The sequence below is a fragment of the Emydura macquarii genome, unplaced genomic scaffold (assembly GCF_026122565.2).
Source record: "Emydura macquarii macquarii isolate MOO-44397 ecotype Brisbane River unplaced genomic scaffold, CSIRO-AGI_Emac_v2 contig_973, whole genome shotgun sequence".
NCBI lineage: Eukaryota > Metazoa > Chordata > Testudines > Chelidae > Emydura > Emydura macquarii.
Window position 1 is genome coordinate 877,045 of NW_027131110.1, and position 19,128 is coordinate 896,172.

The following is a 19,128-nucleotide window of genomic DNA, read 5'->3' on the forward strand; positions in this document are numbered from 1 at the left end:
AATGGCATCTTCTTACTTAAAAGGCCTTCTCCCTCTTTGCAGACTTAGAAGAACATAAGCTTTTTATCAGTACTTACTCTTGTTAGCCCTGTAGCACTCATATAGCTATGGAAGCTGGATTCTTTTCTGGCTTGTGTATTATAAGAAGAATTGTTAAAAGCTCCATGTCCAGAATCTTTACTATTGATGTTTGAAAGAATCCAGTTTAATTTTCAGACTTCACATTGTGATCAAAGAACTGGCTGTTAGAAACAACATAACTGAGGCTTGGTCTACACTACAGCATTAGGTTGACATAAGGCAGCTTAGGTTGACCTAATTATGTCAATGTACACACTACAGCCTTGCTCCCGCAGATGTAAGTGCCCTACTACACCGAAATAATAACCACCTCCACGAGAGGCGTAGGGCTTATGTTGGTGTAGTTAGGGAGATGCATACATTGGCTGTTGGCTGTCATTCTTTTCAATTTCATGGCTCCATTCTAGAGCTGTGAAATTGACAAGAACAGGGGGTGGGTGCGTGGCTCCAGCTAGAGCCCGTCTGCCCTGGGGCTCCCTGTCCCCAGCCAGGCTGTCACCCTCCCTCCCCCCCAGGCTCCCAGCTCCCCACCAGGAACATGGCTGCCCCCCTTCCTCCAGCTCTTGAGTCTCCGCTCAACAGCTGCTGTGCTACCCGCAGGAAGCTGAGAGCAGGGGTAGGGGGAGCAGCCGTGCTCCTGGCAGGGAGTGGGGAGCCTCAGGGCAGCTCCTGGGCTCCTAATGGGAAGCTGATAGCTCAGGGCAGCCAGGATCCTGGCAGAGAGTTGTGTGCAGAGCTGAGCGCCCAGGCTATCAGCCCCAACAGTGCCCCTCTTAAGTGCATGGAAGCTCTCCTTGTGAAGACACACACCATTGACAAAAGGAGGACAGTGTGGACATTAACCACTGCAGTAATTATTGTGGTGACTATAAGTCAACTTAACATAGGTCAACTTCAGTTTTTAATGTAGACATTACGCTATTTTTACAGAGTAATTTTTTCAGAATTGCATTCTACGTGTTTTGTACAAACAAATGAAAACCTGCAATTTTACAAATAAAGACTGATCTTTCTAAGCCTACATGCAGTCATTGTACGTTTCACAATTATCAGATACACACTAATTTTATTTGCCAGACAGCAGGATGCACTTTAAGCCTTTATTTTGCTCAATTGCCTCATTTAATTGTCCTATACATGCCAGGAAGTTGGGCATTCTCGCTTTCACTTCAACTGTCAAATAGTCACTTGACTGTGAAAAAAATGTTCCATGGAATATTCAAAATATAATACTAAAGTTCCATCAATATTAAGACAGAACCATGTTAACGATAAACATCCACTATTCATCATGACTCCACAGCAGCCTTTTTTCCTGACATAACCTTGTGTCAACTATTGCTGGCTTATGCACACCTACCATGCCACATAGCTGTGTCAGCACCCTACATTCTGGGAACATCTGAGCAGCTATCCCATGCTGACTGGGGCAGTGGACTGTGGTTTTTTCCCCCCCTTCATGCAGTGCACTTTAGAATGTCTTTCCAGATCTGGGAGGGAGGAGGATTGACTGACTAAGTTTTGCAAACAGTCCTATGTACACTAGAAAATACCATAACCTAAGGATGTTACAGATTTACTCATTACCAAAGCCAGAACATAATACACCCCCAAATTTAGGAACTGCATGTTATGTGCAGGGACAGTGTTTGAATTAACTTATAGAAGCTGGTCACAAACACAGACTCCATTGTGTAGACAGGATCCAAGTCTTTCTGTGACCTGATCATTCTTCCACTTTGTACCACTTTACAACCTTGTCCCCACCTGCAGCTCTATTATGTTGCAATAGACCTTTTTGTCTGTTGGACTGGACCCCCTCCAGAGCATGGCAACTGTTGCTCAGCCAGCAAGAAATATTGTTGAATGGGAGGTTCACCTTACTCTCTGAAAGTAAGCATGCTATCCTACAATTCTTCCATGCCCCCACCAACCCAAGGAGAGGAAAAAAACACTAGAACAATGCAAAATGAACCTAAGTCTGCACTGTAACAATGCACAGCGCTACTAGGCTAATCTACTTTGTCAAAGAAATTGCTTACTCATGACTATCCTTTTACTTCTCTGCCCTGCTTTAATTAACATACACAACAAGAATGACCTTTATAAGTTAGCTTATTAGTAGCACAGTATCCCACATCACCTGAACAGACTGTGTGTTAAGACTATACCATTTTCTATTCTTGCTATGAATTTTGAAGTTGGAAATCCAAACTGATTTTCGTAGGAAATGAGCAGTGGATAAACATATAAAAGAAATCCATGACTGACATATTTTTAGCTGATTAGATAATGCTGCCATGTATCAGTGGAACTTGTGAATCTCAATTCACATAACTCCTTTAAACTTATTTTCAGCTGTTCCAACTCTTGCACTTTTATTAATACCTCCAGTAGCTGAGATTTTGGCTCTGAATGTCCATTCTAGAAGACATTTTATCATGGAATCTCAAAACACTTTTCAACTAAAAACACTTTGGAGGATTCGTATTATCCCTATTTATAGATGAAGCATAAAGAGGTTAAATAACTGGAGTAGAGTCAAGGCAAGGGAGACAAGGAAGACAAAGCTATTTTGGAGAAGCTAAATGAATTATTTGCATTGGTCTTCACTGCACAGGATGTGAAGGAGATTCCCAGATCTGAGCCATTCTTTTTGATGACAAATATCAAGAGCTGTCTCAGATTGTGGTGTCAACACAGCAGGTTTTGTAACAAATTAAACAGTAATGAATTTCCAGGACCAGATGGTATTCACTGAAGAGTTCTGAAGGAACTCATATATGAAATTGCAGAACTAACTGTGGTATGTAACCTATCAATTAAATCAGCCTCTATACCAGATGACTAGAGAATAGATAATGTGACACCAATTTTTAAAAAAGGCTCTAGAGGTGATCCTGGCAATTAGAGGCCGATAAGCTCAACTTCAGTACCAGGCAAATTAGTTGAAACTATAGTGAAGAACAGAATTATCAGATACATAGATAAACACAATATGTTGGGAAAGAGTCAACATGGCTTTTGTAAAGAGCAATCATTCCTCACTAATCTATTACAATTCTTTGAGGGTATCAACAAACAAGTGGCCAAAGGTGATCCAGTGGATATAGTGTATTTGAACTTTCAGAAAACCTTTGACAAGGTCCTTCACCAAAGGCTCTTAAGCAAAGTAAGGAGTCATGGGGATAAAAGGGAATGTCATCTCATGAATCAGTAACTGGTTAAAAGATAGGGAACAAAGGGTAGCAATAAATGGTCAGTTTTCACAGTGGAGAGAGGTAAATAGCAGGGTTCTCCAAGGATCTGTACTGGGACCAGTTCTGCTCAACATGTTTGTAAATGATCTGGAAAAAAGGGACAAATACTGAGTGTGGCAAAGTCTGCAGATGATACAAAATTACTCAAGACAGTTAAGTCCAAAGCAGACTGTGAAGAGTTACAAAGGGACTTCCCAAAACTAGTCACAGGACAATGGCAGATTAAATTCAGTCCTCATAAATGCAAAGTAATGCATATAGGAAAACATAATCCCAACTATACATACAAAATGATGGGGTCTAAATTAGCTATTATCACTTAAGAAAGAGATCTTGGCATGATTGTGGATAGTTCTCTGAACACATTCACTCAATGTGCACAACAATCAAAAAAGTTAACAGAATGTTAGGACTCATTAGGAATGGGATAGATAATAAGACAATAAATAGCATAATGCCATTACATAAAGCCATGGTATGCTTACAGCTTGAATACTCCACGCAGTTCTGGTTGCCCCATATCAAAAAAGATATATTAGAATTGGGAAAGTACAGAAAAGGGTAACAAAAATTATTAGAAGGATGGAACAGCTCTCAGAGGAGAAGAGATTAAAAAGATGGGGGCTGTTCAGCTTGGAAAAGAGACTACTAGGGAGGACATGATAGATGTCATAAAATCATGGGTGGTGGGGGAAAATTGAATAAGGAAGGGTTATTTACTCCGTCACAAAACACACAAATCCGTGGTCACCCAATGAAATGAATAAGTGGCAAGTTTAAAACTAACATAAGGAAGTACTTCTTTACACAACGCACAATCAACCTGTGGAACTTGTTGTCAAAGGATGTTGTGAAGGCCAAAAGTAATAAACTGGGTTAAAAAAAGAATTAGATAAATTAATGAAGGATAAGCCCATCAATGGTTATTAGCCAAGATGATTATGGATGCAACCTTGTGCTCTGGGTATCCCTAAACCTCTGACTGCAAGAAGCTGTGACTGGATGACAGAGGATGGATCACCTGATAAATTGCCTGTTCTGACCACTACCTCTGAAGCATCTGGCATGGGCCACTGTTGGAAGACAGGATATTAGGCTAGATGGACCATTGGTCCAAACGAGTATGGCCATTTTTATGTTCATGTGTGAGCATTCCTGTGGCTCTCATTACCCTTCTGACCACTGGATGATATTTTCTTCCTCAGAACATTAACTGTGTTTAAATACATATTACAGCTTTTAAAATTTCAATCTTTACATAAATAAAAAATTAAAAACAAGGAAAGAACAAACATTCCCTGAAAAAAGCACAGGCATAAAAAGCCTATCAAACACATTACAACCTTAACAGAAACAATGCGAGAATTTTCATTGTTAATGTCTGACTGTTTCCCATTGCTCTAGTCTAACATTAAAGAAATAATTCCCCCCCCCCCTTTATTTTAAAAGGAAAATCATTCTCAAGAGAGCAGATATATACAGTATGATCCCAGTTCTTATATATGTATTTGTTTGGGGGGTGGTAAAAGGTAGGTTAGCACTCAGATGAGTGATTGCATGAGAAAACCTAGGCAACTACACATCTTTGCCAAAAACACATACCTGCATTTTTCAGTAAATAAACTATTTGTTCAAAAATATTTCACTCATGTCTACATGTAATGCATAAAGCATGGCCTTTCCACCTCCAACTCACCAGTTCATTACAGCTTCAAAGAGAAGAATTTAGACAGTTAGCCCAGATTCTAGTTCATATTTCTTGCCCAGGACAATTCAAGGAGGTCAACTGTCTCAGAAAGACGTTGACAGAGTAAATGTGGAAACTCAATTTCCTTTCAGTACTACGGGTGTGCTTTCCTGCAAGACATAGGGAAGGTTATTAGCAGGTCATTTGGGGAAAGTTCACAGAGCGGTTATTATGTGCATATAACCGAAAACTATTTGTCAATTTGACCTTAGTTTTGGCTGGGAAAATGTTTTTCAGGGCCAACTGTGAGAGAGAGAGAGAGTGAGTGAGTGAGAGCATGTGTGCGCATGAGAGAGAGAAAGTGAATGTCTGTCCCTTATAACTTTTAGCCCAGAAGTTAGGGTACTTACCTGGGATGTTTGAATCTCTACTGTGGAGCTGGGATCAGAACTCAAATCTCTCCCCTCCCAGGTGATCATCCTAACCAACAGGCTATTTTGGGGTTGGTTGCTCTCCATTTCTCCTTCTGAAGCTGTTTCACTTTGTATAAATACTTAGGGGATGTCTGCACTACAAAATTAAGTTACGTTGACATACAGCCATCTCAATAATTAAATTGGTTTTGTATGTCCACACTAGCTCCTTTTGTCGGCAGTGCGCGTCCTTACCAAGTGCTGACTGACCAAGGGTGCGACTTTACCAAAGGAACAGTCAATGCAGTGTCTACACTGACACTGCGTCGACCTAACTACACCAACCTAAGCGCTATACCACTCACGGAGGTGCAGTTATTAAGTCAGTGTAGTGGGCAACTTACATCGGAGGGAGCAACATTATAGTGTAGTCACTTAGAGTTAGGTTGATGTAACCTGCCTTATGTCGACCTAACTCTGTAGTGTAGACCAGGCCTTAAATGCTCACTGGATAAAAGAGAGAAAATTACTCTATAGCCAGAGATTAAGGCACACCACTTGAGGGTAGGAGATGGGGATTCAAATCTCTTTTCCTGATACAAAGTGGAACAGCCTAAATCCTGGTGTTCAGGGGGTCTCATGTGGCAGGGTGGACACCTGATTTCAAGTCTCTGCTTCAATATTTTTCATTGAATATATACAGAACAGCTTTAACAGAAGAGATTGAGAGCAACCCATCCCAGAACAGTCTTTAGGTTATGATGGTTACCTGGGAAGGGACTGATTTGAGTTCAAGTCCCTGCTCCAGAACGGGGTTTCAAATCTGGTTTGCTCACATCCCAGGCAAATGTCCCAACCATTGGGCTAAAGGTTATACAAGGGGGATGGATGGATGCACGCACAGTTTTCTGAAGCTGACCAGAATTAAATGTTTTTTATGACCTGTCTGAGACTTTTCTGATTTGCTGACAAATGCTGAACATTTTTGGACCCTAACCAAATACATTTTTCTGATTTTTTTTGTTTGCTGGCTGAACTGAAAAAATCAATTCACCTAGCTCTAACTATCTGTTCCTCTGATAAAGCTTAATTCCAGTGCATTTGAAATGCTAGTAATGGAAATTCCATAGAAACAGGTTATACTTGAAAAATATATAAGGAAAAATAGCTTTTATATATCCACATACATGCACTATAAACATAAAAGAGATGGAAGGAGAGAGAAGAAAGAAAAGACACATATATTGTGCCCACACTTATAATAACGAATGAAATACCATGAGCTCTTTTAAAATGCTTAATTGAACTGCTTGTGTACATTATATTCTGAGTTGTTTTGGTAATGCCTATCACCACTTTATCAAAGTGCTGCACGTACAAATAAAGTTAATTTCAAATAACAGAAACTATTACATATCTGCATTGTTTTAGGAAATTAATGCTTGTAGAAAAAGATAAATCTGTCTTAGCTAGTTTTGTAGGTTCACATTTAAAAAATCCTGTTCACTTTCGGAGCTATAAATTCAGACAGTCTTTTTTCAACTCATAGTTAAATGTTTCCAATAAAAACTACGAGTAAGTGGCTCTGCCTCAGAGAGGTGCCATCTTTAATTCTATGACACCACAAAATCTATTTGAAGTATTAATAATGGTAGACTTATAAGACATAGGATTGTGCACATACATCACTGCCTGTATATATGGATGGAGTCACTCTTTCCCTGTTGGCTGGAAAGAGGTTATATGCTCTACTACTCACAGCACATGGAGATTTTCTTTTAGCTCAAGTTACAGAGGCCTCTTTTGTGTCCATAACCATGACATCCTGTCCTGGGATCCATTGATCTCACAAGCTAAGAAGGAAGAGCCTTTTCACCACTTGAATGTGAGACTTCCAAGGATTTCTAGGACGTAACTGCAGGAAGTAGTAACAACAATCTCATAGATCAAATAATTTTCCAGAGTGGTGGTAATATGGAGTACAGGAGTGGCTAACTTTCAAATGAGATGTAAAATTGAGGACCTAACCCCATGTGACTATTTAAGAACTTCTGACCTTTGTTTCTCAAGGGTATGCACAAGTGTTTCACATCAGCCATGCCCCTCACATCCTAAGGAAATTACAGTGTGGGTACTTTCATTTTTAGGTCACCCTGGAGTTTGAACTGAATACAGACTCTTGTCTTTTTCCACAGCATGGAGCTAGAAAAATTCTCTTGTAGACTGCCTCCCTTGCATTCACATGTGCTTCACCAACCTGCTAACTTTGCTGGAGAGTAAAAAGCATTCAGAATCTCAAACATTTACATGTCATAAGGAAAGGGCTAGGAGTACCAATGCAACACTAAGAAACTATTTTAATAAGAAAATTGCAGGAGCTAGGAAGCATTTATCATGAATGAAAAATTTACAAAAAAGACTATTGAGATTCCAAACATATAGCAAGTTTGAATGACTATGAGTGAACTCTCACAACTCCACCTTGAATAGATAATTAACATTCTTCTGTTGTATTATCAAAACAACAATACTTTACTATTCTTATCTCCAAATAGTAAATGGGGAGGGTGGAGAAAAACACAGAAGAAGGGAAACAGGTGTCTAACTGGTGAGTCTCTCCCACATGCTCAGGGTCTAATTGATTGGCATATTGGGGTCAGAAAGGAAATTTCCTCCATGTCAGATTGGCAGAGACCCTGGGGTTTTTTCACCTTTCTCTGCAACGTAGGGCATGGGTTGCTTGCTTGTTTGAACTAGAGTAAATGATGGAATTTCTGTAACTTGAAGTCTTTAAATCAAAATTTGAGGACTTTAATAACACCCAGCCAGAGGTTATGGCTGTGGCATTGGGTGGGTGAGGTTCTGTGGCCTGTGATGTGCAGAAGGGTCAGACTAGATGATCATGATGGTCCCTTCTGGCTTTAAAGTCTATGAGTCTATGCTATACAATCTCTCTTTCCCCTGGTCAGCCTGGGTTGGATTTTACAAGTGACAAATATAATCCAAGGTGATGCAAACATCTATGGTTGTTTTTCCTATTTATACTAAAGCATCTTCAAAATGTTTTTAAAAATTAAAAAGAATGTGTGATCTTCTCTTTAACTGGAGAACCTGGAGATACCTTTTTACACTTCTTCACTTGCTACTACACCAGCCATTAAAACTTAACCACCTCCAATTTATAGTTTTCAAAGAAACTCTTTAAAGTACTTATACAAGTGGGCTGCAGACATGTTAATCAAATGTTTCTGTGTAACACAGGGGTTCTCACATTTTTTTTGCTGAGGCCCCCTTTGCAAATATTTCAGGCTTTGACGACCTCCCCAAAAAGTGATGAGCCACCCTCATGTCATGCCACCCTTACCGGCATGCATGGGGGTTGACAGCTCACAAGCCCTACTTAATAATCTCATGATCCCCTGATGGGTCATAACCCTGTTTGAGAACCCCTGGTGTAACACAAGCACAGCTCTTTGCTACCTCAAGCCTGTTCCTACCTGCGATGAGGGCTTAATCCCCATCACTTGTATAGCAAGGAAGAGAATTTAATTACTTACGCTCAACACCTGGGAGGTGATTAACTTATGGCCTCCTGGCCAGAGAAGAAGCAGAGAGCTCAGATGACGAAGAGACCCACAAGAGAGGAACTAGGGATAGTTCCCTCTACTTGGGAAGGGTCTGGAGGAAGGTCCAGTAGTTTGGCACTGCTTAGGGCCTGGAAGCAGATCTACCAGAGTAAGGCTAACTCCTGTGGTGGGGCCCTAGAGCGGAGAGGAGACCTGAGCTAGGGTCTGTGAGGACCAGGAAATGAAGAAGCCCATGAGGGACAGAAACCCAGTTTAAGTGACACTTAGACTCCCAGCAGGGAAAAACATGGAGGAAGGGGTGCCATGTGGATAAGGGGCAAGAAGTGAAGTTGAGCCCAGGGGGAGCAAAGGATTACCTGTTTAGAGCCTAGTCCAGGAGCAGGAAAGGACCTTTTGTCTGTAAAACTAAGCACAGGAGGGGTGAAGGATCTTTTGTTTAGAGCTGAATCCTGGAAGGGGATCAAATTGTTGTGTGACTTGGCTGACAGCTGAGCCACAGATGACAAGCAAGGCAGTCCAGAGAAGGGACTGGCAGGGACTGATCATTGAGGCTGTGGAAGCAGCCACGAGAGGGAATGCAAGAGGCAAAATCGCCTGCTACAGCCTGTCTGGGCACAAGGATGCACTTTATACTACCAGGTGAGGATTTTCCATGTTATACCTTACTGCCTGTAAAGTCTTCGGCATCCAAAGAGTCCTGGACTCCTAAATAAAAATCTTCATTGCCCTGGGTAAATGCCAGTTCCCACGATTGGTGGCATTATAATCTACTTTTAGAGAACTGGGAACCAAAGTAATTTAACAGAGTGCCTACAATGTTTTTTACGAACATTTTAATATGCTGATCCAATTTAAATAACTAAAGTTAAACTTACACTGCAAGAAAAACTAACATTTAAAAAAAACACCTTTCCCCTTAAATACATTACTACCCATTCTGGCTCTTAATCTTTCCTTGTTCTGGTGCTAAGCTTTTCTATCTAATTAAATTCCTAATACAGTTTCTTTGCTTTATCAAGGTTAATACGTCCATTTAATTTATAGGCAGCAATATAAATTATGTCTCCCCTCCCACTTTATTAGTTCTTTTTCCTTCCCCTTCAGAAAAAAATGAATACAAAAGTTAATACTGCTGAACAAGTGCGCTGAAGAACACTGAAGAAAAATTTAAGATGCAAGTAATTTTTTATTAAGTAGCATCTAATCATTTTAAATCTGAACTTTAAGTTCTCAGAAAAATAACCTCATACCTATTTTAAATATGCCAATTTGCAAACGAATTGGATACTTCAATTGAAAGTTAGCGATTGAAGAAGAGAAATCTAGACTTATCCTTACAAAGTCACAACTGACACCTTCAGAGTAATCATGTAGTTTTGTATGAATGAGCAATTTAAATGCATATCACCAACTGATGAGATATCTGCAAAATTATCCATCTCACCTCGTTTATTTCGAAAGTGTTTTAAATTGTATTTTGCTGTTGCCGTGTAGCTGCCAGGATATGAGAGAGAAAAGGTGGATAAGATAACATCTTTTAGTGAACCAACTTCTAGTTGGTGACAGAGACAAACTTTCGAGCTACACAAGGCTCTTCTTCAGAGCTTCTGTGGAGCTCAGAAGTTTGTGTCTTTCACAGAAGTTGGTCCACTAAAAGATATTACTTCACCCACCTTGTTTCTTAGAACTGCCTAAAATTTAAAAGTTTGACAACTATACTTTGCAACCTGGATACGAATAGTGGTCCATGACTGTCCAGGGCTTTAATCTTGCATCTCTTGTCTTTAATGTTTTGTTTTGCACAGCCTACCATCATCTAAAGTTTAACGTGGTCAATTAGCACTCACTCTTTCTTCCTAATCTCAGCTATTTCCATTCTCCATTGCAGTGAAACATTCTCCTTGCCTCACAGTCTTGTAACCTGGAAGCCATTTCCAGCTCCTTTCCCTTTGCCCAGATCCAAGTCATAACTAGGTCTGCCTTTTCCTTTTCTGTCCCTTTTTCATCCACATCCTACTTCTCTCCTCTCAAGTCTTTTTTACATTACCCTTGCTTCCTTTCCACCCATCAGCTATGTCCAAAGTGCTGCTTATAAAATCATCTCTTTCTGTTTTGACCATGTCAACCTCCTATTCAAGCCACTCAAATGCCATTTCACCGGCTTTATACCTAATTGAAGCTTGTCCTTGCTTTCTTGTCCTTGCTCTACATTACAAAGCCATTTCTTCAAGTGACACTTGCAGTGATACTCCTTTCATCAGCTTCTCACAGATCTCTCCAAGCCCTTTTCTATGCTGTGCTTGTGCTTAAAATACACTCACCAATCTGTTCACTAAATCACTTCTCTTTGATAATCCCACCTCTGAAGATCTACTTCTGCTGCAAATCTTAGAATTGGTAGAGATGGTGGTGGGGATGGCAGAAATGTGTTCTTTAATTTCCTTTGGAAACTATCTACAATAAGGTACTGTACAACTGCTCAGTTCTTCACCTATAGAGCATCAGAAACATTCTTGCTTGGAGCACTTCTGTATTTTCAAGCATATTCAGTTAGAAATTGTTTGCACATCCATCATTCTGGAACCATACTGAATTAGGAACTGTACCACTTCTACCCAGAATGGCCTGCACTTTTAACTTCTCCATAGTTTTAAACACCTTTACTTAAAGTTCCTCCCAAACCCTTCTGTGCTATGCTGCTGTCACTGTTGCAGAGTACAACTGCAGGCCCGACTCCCAAGCTGCATAAACAACCATCAGTGAAGTGATTCATGAAATGAAACCGCCATTCTCTAACAAGAGTGTGAAATATGTGACCACATGACTGAATGCAGATAACATCTTGAAGCCAATAATCATACCATCATGTGCTGATCTCAGCTAAGCAGGGTCAGAACCAGTCAGTACTTGTATGAGAGGAACAGCCAAGTATTGCAGAAAGAGGTACTGGAGATTCACCAGAGACCGCTCATCTCTCTGACAGGGTATGTTTTCACTACAGAGTTAACCTAAACTTTTGGGTTTTAGCTCAAACCTCCCCTACTATCCACACACAAACCTTTCACCTGGGATTATTATGTGTGCTTTGAACCCAGGCTTGCTTAACCAGTTGGGGGGTATAAATTAAGAATCTAGATTTCACTTGAACATAGGCTGTAACTCATCAACTTTACAAGCTGGACAGAGGATGAAACCAGGTTTACAAAACTCAGGCTCCGATAGTCCTCCAGTGCCATCCCTCAATTCCTAGAGGGCTGTATTTTCCTGCCCTTCTACGTACTCTGCACCAAAAGTCACCTACTAGTTTATATGCACCAGGTTGGCATCTGAACCTGTTGGAGATCCAGGGCAATTTGAGTTGCTTGACCACTGTTTTGGGGCCTAGCATAGCTTACATTGCTTGCTTGACCATTCTGGCCTCAGCAGCCTTACATCTTCCAGTTGGCAGAGACAAACAGGAATACTGAGTAACCTTGCAGATGTCTCAGTTTCTGCACATCACAGCACATAATAAGATGAAATACATAACATGTATGCTTGCAGCTGCACAGAGATAATGGTGATGGGAATAACAAGTTATCTTTGACTGTCTTGCGGGTACATTTTTCCACTGCCAAGGGGCATTTTTTTTTTTATCACCCCTCCTATTACCAGATGTTTTGACGATCCCAATTATTATGGTGAGAATGGAATTTAGTTAAGGGTAAGAACCCGATGTAGGTGATAGGTAATTAGGTGAAAGTTGGGTATAGAGAGGTATAAAAATGTTATCACTCAGACAAAGGGGTGTGCTCCATCAATGCCTGATTCCGTGGGAGGTACTGCCGGTCAGACCAGAGGATCCACTGATTCCCTGGCAGGGCCTCTGAAGAAAGCCGTTCCTGTATACAGCCTTCTGAGGGACTACTTAGCTCTCGGTTTAGTGAGTATGATATATTGTAGTTAATTTTAGGCTTTGTATTCAAGTAGTGTATCTATAGAAAACCTTCCACATTAAACCTTATTGATCTGCAAATCGGGCGTACTCTGTCTCACTAGTATCTACACTGATCACTAAGTTTCAAGTGGCCTGCTCTCATTTCTGCACAGCTCTCTAACGGTGATTCTGTCCAGGGAAATCCGCATCCCAGCATGCTGCTAGCAGACCAAAAACTCTCCAAAGTTCTGATAAACTTCTGATATGAGGTCAGTAAGACCCACACATTTGGGGAGATGAACCTGAAACCACCACCTCCAAGAGACTGGCAGAAGAGGGGATTAAGAGGAGGATAATTCAGTGAAGAGAGAGAACAAAAAATCTGAAATCTGTGTACCACAAAGCAAAAGATATCAGCAGCAATTCTAGATGCTCACCCTCAACTTGCCCCTACTATGGGGAATTTGACCAAGTAGTTGGCACCGCCCTGAGCACAGAGCCCAATGTCATGCTCGACTGAATGGGTTTGTTTTTGGAACTGGTTCAGAGGGTCTGGCAGAGTCAGAACAGACCCTGGGAGCAGAGGGAACAGAGGAGTTGGAGCAGATCATGTAGACAAATGGACTGGAGGTTGTCCTTGGCCTGGAGTTCATGGACTTGTTTGGGGAAGGTACCAGGAAACAGACCAGACCAGAAAGGAAGCCAGTGCCACAATCAGGTAAGAGGCTGCTGCCATCTTTATTATTATTAGGGGTCAAATTACAGTAGAAGAATGAGTTCTGTGCCAGTTTACAACCAATTCAGTTATTGTGATGGAGGATGTTATGTGCTATGGAACTGTCTTTGATTCAGTTGTGGATGGAAGCCACCCATTTTTCTGGTTCCCCTACCTCCTTTTCCACTCCACTCTCTTTTGGATGCATACAATCCCCAATGGATTCAAAGGCAGTGAGGAGGGGGTTGTAAATGGAAGTTAATTACTGTAACTGGAGATTCTTTGAGATGTATGGTCCCTATCTGTATTCCACACATGGGTACGCATGTATGCCATGAGCCTGAATCCAGAAATTCTTCAAAAGTGTCCACTGAGCTGCATGTGTGCAGTAGCTTCCTTCATGCTCCCAGATGAGGGTGTAAGAGGCAGTGTGGGACAGTGCCTCTCCCATTCCTCCTCTTACCACAATCCAAAAGAATTCAAAGTAGAGATGAAGCAGGGTGGGTGGTGGAACACAGATAGGGACCACACATCTTGAAGAACTTCCAGTTACAGTAAGTAACCTCAATTTCTTCTTCGAACGCTGGTCCCTATGTGTATTTCACATGTGGATGACTGGCAAGTAGTGTTCAGACTGGAGGAGGGTGTGAGTAAGCTGGTAGCAGAGATGCTTGTAGTACTGCCATTCCTATGGCTGCAGCCGTGGTTGCAGCTTGAGTTGGAGCTAAGTAGGATACAAATGTATGGATAGAGCTCCAAGCCTGCACTCTGCAAATCTCTGCAGCGGAATGTGTGATAAGGATGCTGTAAAGGACACTTTGAAGGTTCATTTGAGGTTCATTGAAGGTAGGACGACAGGGTGCATCTGATGTGGTGGGAATGAAATCTCTTGTCTTTGGAAGAAGCATGGGGTTTCGGGAAAAATACAGGTAAGTGAACTGATTTATTGATATGGAACTCAGAAACAATCTTGGGGAGGAATTTGGAGTGTAACCTAAGGGAGACTGTCTCTTTGTGAAATACTGCATAAGGAGAGTCTGCCATCATGGCTCCGAGCTCTCTGACTCTTCTCTGATCCAAAGTGATGGCCCTAAGAATAACACTTTCATGGACAGGTGAGTCATGGTACATGTTGCCGTAGGTTCGAAGGGCAGACCTGTGAGTGCTAACAGGACAAGTTTAAGGTACCAATGAGGCATAGGTTTAATGACCTGTGGGAAGGTCCTGATCGAGCCCCTTCATAAAGCTCATAGTATCCGGGTGTATAAAGACAGATCATCTCTTTACCGGAGGGAGGAAGGCACTAAGATGTACCTGCAGCAAACTAAGGCCCCGACCTGAAGTCTTAAAGGAAAAGAAATAATCTAGGATAACCAGAATGCCCACCGTATCAAGCAAATATTGATGGTGGCATGTCCAGGTCAAAAAATGACACCATTTATCTCGGTAGCAGGCTCTAGTACAATCTTTTCTACTTTGGTTAAGGATTTCCTGAACAGGGAAGAAGCATAAACATTCTATTTCTGATGCCCATCCAAACATCAGACTGTGAGATGGGGTGAATCTGGGCTAGGGTGCTTGTTTTTCCCTCCGTTCTGGATTAGGAGATCCTGAAATAGGTGGATCCTGATAGGTGGGCCTGTGGACATTATTAGGAATTCACTCAAAACAACAACTAAAATATAAATCCAAGAAATGTGCTATCATGTAATAACCAGCATCCAAACTTTCCCCAAATGAGGATTTAATGAGCAACTTGCCTGAAACTGAATGGTATACACAATTTGCATAAAATGGTGCAAACTGCAACCTCAAAAATGGTTCCAGTAAGAACCTTTTTTATTTTAGCAGAGGCTACCTGAATCAAGGTGGAGCACTGCATGCTGAAACATGCAGTTTTCACAGCATGCACCTCTCTATTCAGGCAACCTGCAAAGGAAAAATATTAGGCTTGTACCCTTTTGGGCTTCTCTATAAAGGATGAAAGGCCTGAAAAATGGTTGTATGTTTAAAATAAAAAATTTTCATATTAGAAATTCAGGTCTTGTCCACACTGAACAATGGTACAGGTATCAAATACATGGACTGCAACACATATCCAGCCCCCAAACCTTTTCCTGAGGCCCACAGCTTCTTGCCTACTGTAAGTCCAGGAGGGCTGGCAAAGAGCTGGGGAAGTACCTTGCACCTGAGACCATTAGGAGCAGGCACCTGAGACCTTCCTCTCCCCACCAGCTTTTGTTCACAGAACCTAAAGCCCAGGCTTAAAGGAGGATCCTTTCCAGTCTTCCCTACCCTGTCTCTAACCCACAAGAGCTGGCCTGTTCTCTCCTTCTACTACCTCCATGACCTAGTCCCTGCCAGGCCCCAACCCTCCGAGCCAAAGGAGACTTCTTTCCAGACTTCCCGCTCTTCTCTGCTGCCACCATGGAATCAAGGGCATGAAAGCAGCTGTTTCTAAACTGCCCACCCTCCAGAGAACTGGAGGGGAAGAATATATGAAGAAATCCCCAGATGTGGGGGGAGGGGAAGAAGGAAAAAAGGGGAGAGGAAATGACCAAGTGCTATATTTAAGAGGGAAGGTGGATGGGAATAAGTCCCAAAGTGGAACAGCAGATAGCAAACAATGATAAAAAAAGTGTGCATGCAGGTGGCAGGTGCATAAGCAGGGAAGATAAGGGAGAAGAGAAGAGACTGATCATGGAGGAATGCACATAGAGATAAGTCAGTGGACAGCAGACAAATGCATTTACTTTTTTAAAAAATTCTGCCTTTAAAATGCCATATTTAAAACTTTGCTAGTGAAGAGGCTCATTCTGAGTTGTACAGACCACATTTGCCTCTTTCCTGTGAACTTTTTACTCCCAGCCAAGGGACCTTGGTCAAATGGGCAACTTGGCCCTCACCAAAGAATAAGGTGACTGGAGAACTAATGAAATTAATGACTTCACAGAAAGACACACTTAAGCAGCTGAGAAAAGATGCTTCTAGTCTACTTAAAAGTTTTATTGTTTTAACTCCCATGTCTAATGCACACTTTTTCGGAAGGGTGTCTGTTAAACATTCAATACCCCTTCCCCACTGCTTTAATTAAGTTATGAGAGCTCAAAACAGTTTGAGGCCCAAGAGGTCATCCAGTATCACTAGGGAAGACAGGATTGATTTCTTATATTTCAATGGTTGTAATGCAAGCAGAAAAAATGTCTTTAAGGCTCTCTTTATACATAATAAAAATGGAAAAAGATCACAAATCCAGTTTTAAGGGAAAAAAGCCACTGAAGGTTACTTTTAAAGATTAGATGCTGACACAGACTGCATTTGGATTTGTGGGCAACACTGGCCATCCATATATTAAAAGAAGACAAAGCTACATGTAACACTTTGCAATACTCTGCAGAATATGCAACATTATATGGGTTTTTTTAGTTACAAAATGTAGATCACAATATATAACCTAATATCTATCTTCAAAAGTATTTCCCCCTCACCTCCCATTCAGCATGTGTATTTATTTTGGTTCCTTACATCATGAATTTTATTCAAAGAAAAGTTTCACCTATGATTACATTCTCAGCCACTATCACCAATGCCTTAATTATGAAAATTACTCAGAATAATCCCAAATATGCAACTGATCAACCTATAAGAAAAGGAGAACTAACCAGTTAATTTTTCCGTTGACTTGGCGGGGTGATGTGCAGGCTTTTGGGGGTCCTGGAGACCCACTGATGGGGGTACAGGAGGGACTTTGACACATGGGGTTTCCTAAAGACTGCGTAAGACGAGAATTCTGCAAGAGAAAAATAAAATCTCAAACATAATTAAGCAGTCCCAATGCAACCAATTATTTACAATTTCTTTCCATCCACTTAGATTCAATGATCAAAGACAGATTCTCCAAATCATCCCACGTCAGTGATTTTAAATTGCATTCTTAGATGTTACAAAAAGTTGTCAAATACAATTTCTAGTCTTCTGATCTACAAATTGGAGACTCCTTTCCGTGCCTGCCAGTCTCACTTGAGTTATTCTGCTTTACCAGCTAGAAATACAAACAGCTTTGATGTAGCAGAAGTTTCATTTCATACAAACCTTTAGCTACATGCTAGCATCAATCCAGGATATCAAATAGCCTATGGGCACGTTTATATACTTACTGGACATGACTCTGAAACACCGTAAAAAGATTTTGGACTCTGACACGAAGCTTTCATACCTAGAGCTTGATGACTGCATGTGTCTACATTTTATGTGAATTAAGTGCTAGTGAAAAGTAAGGTTACTCACCTTGTGTAATTACTGTGGTTCTTCGAGATGTGTGTCCTTATGGAGGCTGCACATCAGGTGTGCATGCGCCTCTTGAGCCCTTGATTAGAGATTTTCCCATTAGCAGTGTCCATTCACCTCACACATGCGTTCTATACAATCTTATGTCACGCTGTGGGGGTATATAGGGCTGTACAGGCAAACTGCCCTCAGTTCTTTCTCTATCTGAATGTCCAACAAGAACAGTCCGAAGCAGAGGGGAACCTCCATAAGGGGGACACATCTCGAAAAACCACAATTATTGCACAAGATGAGTATCCTTTTCTTCTTCTTTGACTAGTATCCCTATGGGTGTTCAACTTCAGGTGACTCCCAAGCAGTATCCTCAGAGGGAAGAGGGAGCTTCAGAATCAAGTCCAAGACTGAAGATGGTGCAGAAAAGCCGAGTACCACATCATATCTGACAGTATGGACCAAGCATAGTGTTTAGAAAAGGTATGCACTGAAGCCCATGTACCAGCTCTGCATATCTCAGACACTGGAATGCTTTTGAGTAATGCTGTGGAAGTTGCTTATGATCTAGTGTGCTATAATACTTCAGGGAGACAAAGCACCAACTGTATCATAGCAAGCAGTAATATACCCAGAGATCCATCTTGACAGGCTCTGTGAAGAGACTGTGGACTCCTTTGATCTTTCTGCGATAGAGACAGAACGTCTAGGTGATTTCCGAAATTACTTTGTCCTATCTAGATAAAAGTCCATTGGACATGTAAGATATGAAAGGAAGTCTCCTGCTGAGATTTATGTGGTTTAGGAAAAAATACCATAGTAGATGAATAGACACGCTAGAGCTACACTTCAGGCCCACATGGTAGAGAAGGAACTGAGGGCGGTTTGCCTGAGCAGCCCTCAGAGCACAGCATGAGGTTGCATAGAGCATATGCGTAGGTCAGATAGACACTTTTAACAGAAAATCTCTGATCAATGGCTCGAGATGCACATGCAGACTTAAAGTGGAGCACTCAGAGGGACACTACTTAAAGAAGAAGAACTTACAATGCCTGCAGCAAGCTTCCCCACACTACTCTACCAAAGTGCCTCACCTGTGACTTGACGGGAGTGCCTATAAGAGCAAAAGGGGACTTCACCCTCAATGGCCCATTCAATCTTTGGCCTCTCTTCGGAGACTGCTAACAATGG

The 19,128-nt window shown here is 41.4% G+C and overlaps 1 protein-coding gene across 1 annotated transcript in view; it reads right to left on the reverse strand.

Annotated features, from left to right (window-relative positions):
• Positions 1-19,128, reverse strand: part of LOC137150566 (KAT8 regulatory NSL complex subunit 1-like) — a 129,321-nt gene that overhangs the window by 40,323 nt on the left and 69,870 nt on the right. The window contains 1 exon segment of the mRNA XM_067544509.1: positions 17,322-17,449. Coding sequence (XP_067400610.1) covers positions 17,322-17,449 — 128 coding nt within the window.